The 6,980-nt window shown below is 37.4% G+C and overlaps 1 protein-coding gene across 1 annotated transcript; it reads right to left on the reverse strand.

The window, feature by feature from the left end:
* Positions 1 to 2,672: 2,672 nt before the first annotated feature.
* On the reverse strand, positions 2,673 to 5,618 carry LOC110887861 (receptor-like protein 7). Its single transcript, XM_022135426.1, has one exon. It carries the CDS (start codon positions 5,616 to 5,618, stop codon positions 2,673 to 2,675), a length of 2,946 nt encoding a protein of 981 aa, XP_021991118.1.
* Between the last annotated feature and the right edge of the window lie 1,362 nt (positions 5,619 to 6,980).

Raw genomic sequence — 6,980 nt, forward strand, 5'->3', positions numbered from 1 at the left:
GTGACCCATCACCGAACCGTACTTGCCCTGTCACCGTTTCATCTAATTCCTTGAAGTGACTTCGCACTCCTGTCATGTGGTTGCTAGTCCCGTTGTCTAAGTACCATAAATTTTCATTTTCTGAGGCGTAACTTATTGGTTTTATACGTTCCTCGTTTAGCAGAGCCCTTTCTTGGACATTTTCTTCTTGTATTGCCATTAGCAATACGGGTGCTTCGTCTTCCTCGACGAGGTTTGAATGTTCTTGTACTTCGTCTTTTTCAGAACAGTCCTTCTTGAAGTGTCCAAATTTCTGACACTTAAAACATTGGATCTTACTTAGGTCGGTTCTTGCAAACTTCCTCCAATTTCTAGAATTTCCATTTCTAGGTCTAGATGTAGATCCTTCGTTTCTGGGACTTTGCCTATTTCCGTTGTTTCGCCAATTTCCACGCGTTTGGTTAAATCTACCACGACCGCGATTTCCAGATTGCCTTCCTCTGGTGTTATCATTATGTGTGAACATAAGCCTATCTTGGCTTTCTCCTTGATTTCCTTTCTTCAACTTGAGTCGTTCTTCATACGTTTTTAACCTTCCGACTGCTTCTTCTAGCGTCATAGTTTCTAGATCGGAGTATTGTTCCATGGAGGCAACGATTTGAGTAAACTTATCCGGTACGCCATTTAGAAGTTTGCGTACTAGAGTCGGTTGACTCAATGTCGTTCCTACTTCAGTTGCCCGGGTAACGATACTATTAATCTTTGCGGTAAAAGAATCAATAGTGTCGTCATCCTTCATTTGCAACAATTCAAACTCTGATAATAGCGTGTGCATACGCGCCTTTTGTACCCGATCAACACCAACGTGTCTAACCTTTAAATTATCCCAAATTTCTTTTGCAGTTTTAAAACTTGCAACTTGCAATACAACGTCTTCTGGTATTGCTTGAAACAGATATGCAATTGCAGACTTATCTTTCTTGGTGTCTACCATTGCATTTTCTGCCGGTTCAATCGTTTCCCACAAACCATTCGCTTCAAGAATCGTCTTGATACGAATAGCCCAAACCGTATAGTTTGTTGGTTTCAGAATCGGACACTGAAACTGGGAAAGAGAATTTCCTTCTTTCTGTATTATTATCGGATTTTGTCCGGATGTTCCTGACATGTCTTCTTGTCGAACAATCTTCACTTTTGCTAAACTTTTCTTGGTTTCAATAGATCTCACAAACCACAATTACCCGAATCGTGTAATAATCAAACAAACAATAATCTAATTCGCACTAAACCCCGGAATCAAAACAAACCCTAGATTCCTAACCCTTCGGTTCAACCGATTATACAAGAACCGAAACTAAAAAAAATTCTGAAATGAACTTTTGCGAATTTAAAACGAAAAATGAAACCTGATCGCGAATTCCCTGCGATGCCTTGCGATTCCCACGCTTAGAGCCTGATGCTCTGATACCAATTTGTTGGCCCGAAATGGATCTTGATCTCTAAAATGAGCGTGAATAACAAACTTGCATAAACAATAACTTGAATGTATGTACAAATTGAATGAGAGTAAGTGATTACAAATGAAACTACATGATCCTATTTATAGTTTTCTACGGGTACGAGTGAATAGACGTGTCTCTTCGTGAAAAGTTATGTCTCTTGGATGTGTGGTTGTGATCAATCTTTGAAGAGGTGTGATGATTCTTGTCCGTTCGATCAACCGGTGCGTCTCTTCCTTCCTTGTGCCTTGTACCGATCGGAAATGGTGTGATGGAGAGACACACCTTTTCGGTTAGTGATGGTAGTTTCCATCTTTCACTTTGTCAACTTTGGTCCTCGTACTTTATAACCGCTATGTAATAATCTAATCTAACTAAGTATGATGTTAAGAGATTAACCGGGTTTTCAGTTTGTACACCCTTAAAATTAATTTGTACACCATTCGGTATGGTTTATACTACACACTGTACAACATATATAAAACATACTTGGTGGTGTACCAGATAATTTTAGTGGCGTTGAAATTATAATTATACTTTTTGGTAGTTTTATGTTTTTGCAAATTTACATAGTTAACCTTTTGTACTTATAAACAAAAAAACAGTAGCAAGTGAATCCCTAGTGGCCTTGTTTTATATCTTCAAGATCCTGACGCACTAAGAGAACTCTCAAGAACGTTATCAGATTTGGAACAACGACATATTTTTATATTAAGTTAAGATATAGATAAAAATAGGCATGTCGCAACAACATATATAGAATTATATTACCATTGTATCTTATAACCATAGAAGTTACAAGAGAAAAACAAAACATGTTTTGAATAGAGAAAATTAGAGTAGAGATGCGTTTGAGTACAGAAGTTATAGAATTTAATTTCAGACCTTTTCATGTCAAATAAACAATGTGGTCCATGTTTCTCATATTGTAAATATTCTCCGGTAATTAAGTAAAGAGCTAGGAGGAACTACTTGTGTTCCTACATTTGTATCCATTTCTTTATTTCATTAATTTTTAGTTTGCAAAAAAGTAAAAGGTATAAAATATCTGAAACATTAGTGTAAGGAAAAATTATTGCCAATATTTGCTATAAGATAAAGTACATTTATATTTGTATTACACGATTTAAAATATATAATTATAAGAAGCATAACGCTCTATTATTCATTTTAAAAGTAAAACCATGAAGTACATTAGTTTCTCCGTGTGTTCCTTAATGGCCTTACCCATTTGTCCTTTCTCATCCCAAGTCGTTCAAGGAACCAATGACCATACCTTGCATATAGAAGGTTCCCGATAACGATTCCAATAATCAGACCACTTCCGACTCCCAATAATATCACCATCCAATCAATTATGTCACCAGGCAGAAGAGACTCATACTCATTCCTGCTTGTTGGTGGAAGTACCGTTGGTACCTGTGAATTTTCACATTCTTTGGATAACGGTTTTCCACACAGTCCAGGATTTCCCAAGTAGGAATTGTTCTCAAATGTATTGAACTGTTTCCCTTGTGGTATGCGCCCATCAAGGTGGTTGTAGGACACATTAAGAAAAGCAAGGAAGCCAAGTTGCAACAATTGTTGAGGGATTTGTCCTGATAACTCATTTTGGAAAACATCCAAAGATTCAAGATTCTTTAGGTTTCCTAAAGATGGCAATATATGTCCTGTAAAATGGTTGTTGGAAAGATTAAGAGATTCAAGTCCGTGAAGATCTTGGAGTGATTGTGGGATCTGCCCTTTAAAGTTGTTACATGAGAGATCGATGGCTGTGAAAATGGTTAGAATTTTCGTGTACTCTCTCTTGACACCTTTATTTGTTAACGTCATCGAGTATTGAAACGTAAACATAAACGTTGCATATGTATTGAAAGGAATCATGTCACCCATAGCAAATGATCTGCTAAGATTAACAGATTTCATTGCATTCCAATTTTGGAATGACTTGTGAGGCAATTGACCACTAAAGCCATTGTTGGAAATGTCTATGATCCTTAGCTGAAGAAACTGTGAGCTAGATAGACCTTGAATTGCACCATAAAACTTATTAGATCTCAAAATGAGCACTTGTAGCTTGGGATGAGTTCCCAACCAAAGCGGAAAAACGTCTTCAAAAGAATTAGCTGCAAGAGATAGAAACTCTAAATTGATACAATTGGCCAAAGTCCTTGACACCTTACCACTAAATCGATTTTCACTCAAATCAATCTTCTTTAAAAGGCATCCATGTGATGTATTCAACATCGGCCCATGAAAACTATTTTGTTTCAGATCTAAATACGACAACGAATTGCTTAAGTTACCTAAACATTGAGGAAGGGTTCCAGTCATCATGTTGGAAGATATATCTAGGACTTGAAGGGATTTTACCTCACATATCCATGGTGGTATTTCTCCAGTCAGATTATTGTTTGCGACGTGATAAACAACTATTGTATGCGGAGGAATTGGAAGCCGCCCTCGTAGCTCATTATATGGCACCACAAAAATTTCCAAACGAACCCATGGGAGAAAACGGGGATGCTGATGAAACCCGGTGATGAAGTTGTGTTCCATGGAAAACATCCGTAATGTTTCTTGGCTATTATTCCAAATCCAATCTGGTACGAGGCCCTCAATTTCATTGTGCCCAAGATCTAAGCCTGTCAATTTCGTTTGGAACCGCAAAAAAGCTGGGAATTCCTTCAAGTTGCAAGATGCCAGTCCTAGAGTTTCCAATTCTGGTAGGGTAGCATTGGTGTAGTTGGTGGTGGTTACAAATGACAAGCTATTATGACTTAAAACAATATATTTGAGTTTGTTGAGTCCTAAAAATGAGTCTACGCCCACTGTGCCGCTAAAATTATTTTCATGTACGTTAAGAAATTCGAGGCGTTTAAAATTCAAAAACGAGTTTGAAATTTTCCCTTGCAGTTGATTTCCGTATAAGTTTAACACTGTTAGTTGGGTGAGGTTCATAAATGAAGATGGGATACGACCAAAAATAAAATTGTCTGCCATTGAGACAACACTAAGTTTGGTTAGGTTTGCAAGATGAGGTAGGATTTCCCCTTGTATGTTCATACTGTTTAGATTCAGTGTATTAAGGTTAGTGAGTTTATTAACCCAATCGTACACGCCTTCTATCACGAGATCGTTAAAACCAAGACTCAAAAAAGTGAGTTTCGAAAGACTTGCCAAGGAAGGGACATGTCCGGTGAATTCATTTTTGCAAAGAGACAAGTAAGTTAGTTGTGTCAAGTTTGGTAGTGAAGCTGGTATACGCCCTGAGAAATTACATGTTTCAAATGACAAGAAGTACAAAAGGTTTAGGTTTCCTATGGATTCTGGTATAATCCCACTAAAACCTGTTGAAAACAGGCTTAGATACTCAAGTAAGGTATTGTTATGAAATTCAGGCAGGAAACCGGTAAGTTTGAGATTGTTTGCTAAGTTAAGATGTTTCAACTTGGGCAAGTGAAATATTGCTGAAGGAAATTCATCTTGAAGCTGACAATCTCCGAGTCTGATAGACCTCAAGGAAGAAAAATTGGCCAGGAAACGAGGTACGGATGAACTCAGGTCAACCTCAGAGAGATCGAGGTATTCGAGTCTAGTCATGTTTTTCAACAAATATCCAAGGCCAGAACTATGAAGCTTTAGGGGATTCCCTGATATATCTAACGAAATGAGTTGTCTTAACTGTGAGATTTCATTTGGGATTCGGCCATAAAATCCAGAATCAGAGAGATCGAGGCTTCTTAATTGCTTAAGAGCAGCAATCTCATGGGGGATTTGAGATTGAACAAAGTTGTTCATGGAGAGATTAAGTACCTGAAGGTGAAGAAGCTTGAAGAGGGTACTGTTGGAGTTGATAATTCCACTGAGAGAGCTTTGGCTCCAGTCAAGCTCAACCACATGGCCCTTATTGCTGCTACATACCACACCTTCCCACAAACAACAATCAGAACCAGGACCAGAACCAGAACCATTTAGAAACCCAGCAGCAGCATCATAGTTCTGAGGAAGAATGGTTTGCTTAAATTGAAACAAGGCTAAGCACTCTTCATCATGGTTTAAGAAAGATGTAGTGCATGTGAGAAGGAGTAATAAGTATACGAGGGAGAAGGCTTGTAGTTGTAAGTGGATGGAAGCCATGAAGAGAAGTGGTTTAATTTAAGAAATCAGCTGATTATATAAACCCCATAATAGGGTACGTATTACTGCAGTTAACAAGTCTGTGCGGAGACTTCAAAGTCAAAAGTCTTCTGTTTCGTCCCTCTCGTTGTTACTCCGATGGAGCCGTGGTCATTTCTCTGATGAGCTGTTAGGGAACAGCATCGAATCATTGTCTGTTAATTATATCAAGGAGAGTCGTGTCTATACAAAAAAGGACTAGTACATTATAATTCTTAACAGATTTTTTTTTTTTTTTTTTTTTTTACTTTGAATTGAACTTACCCAATACTTTTTAACACAAAAAGTGAAGAAAAAATATTAAATAACTAATTTACAAATAATCTTATCACAAAAATATGGAACTAGACACCTTAAGAGATCCACTCATTTAGTTTTATATGACCTGAATAACACTTGTTCATTAGATGAGTTAAAATATACCTCATTTTTACTTTTTTTTATGTTGTGAGGGTGTAGGGAGTGTTTAGACACTTGAAAGTGATAAACTTCAAAATCAACCAATGAGAGTGTGCCATATCATTCAATGAAAAGTGTTTAAACTATGCTCAAAAGTGTTGGCAATGGTTAGACATTTCATTAATTGGTAAACTATTAAAAAAAAAGGAAAAATGTGTGATTGGTTAAGAGGGCATGGACCCCACCACACACACCCCCTCTCTCTCCTACCCTCCCTCTCCACAATCGGTAACCCATCCCCGCTTCTCCGATTTTACCGTGCGGCAAAACCCACCGGCGGCGTTGTTACCGCGCGGTAAACCATCTTTGCCGAGTGGGTTTGTCGCCCACTCCGGATAACCTGATTATGTTTACAAATTTTGTTACAATAATATAATGTAAAGCTTTATAAAATCCCGAATATACTCTTGTGAAGTTTTTATTTTTATTATTTTTTGAACGATAAATGAACTGGATTTCCAGCTGACTCCGAAGGGCCAACATATGCTATTTAAACCCCTCACCCTAAGTTCGAATCCCTCCCAGAGGTGTTCTCCCATATTTACATAATTTTGCACTGAGTTAATTATTGTTTTCGTCCATGTGGTTTGTTAAAAATCACTATTTCAGTCTATTAGTTTAAAAATTGCGATTTCAGTCCCTGTGGTTTCACTTTCGTAACTATTTCAGTCCACCTCCATTAACCCCATCCATTTATTCTGTTAAGTACACGTGAATTGACCATAATGCCCTTATTAATAAAAAATAGAAAGATATCTAAATGAGTTAATTACTGTTTTTGTCCCTTTGGTTTGTCAAAAATCACTATTTTGTCCATTAGTTTAAAAATTGCCATTTCAGTCCAGTCTCCTAACACCATCTATT

The sequence above is a fragment of the Helianthus annuus genome, chromosome 11 (genome assembly GCF_002127325.2).
Source record: "Helianthus annuus cultivar XRQ/B chromosome 11, HanXRQr2.0-SUNRISE, whole genome shotgun sequence".
Lineage (NCBI taxonomy): Eukaryota > Viridiplantae > Streptophyta > Magnoliopsida > Asterales > Asteraceae > Helianthus > Helianthus annuus.

What these genes read in the sequence shown, in the direction of transcription:
- LOC110887861 (XM_022135426.1), bottom strand. Translation starts at nt 5,618, where the DNA reads ATGGCTTCCATCCACTTACAACTACAAGCCTTCTCCCTCGTATACTTA.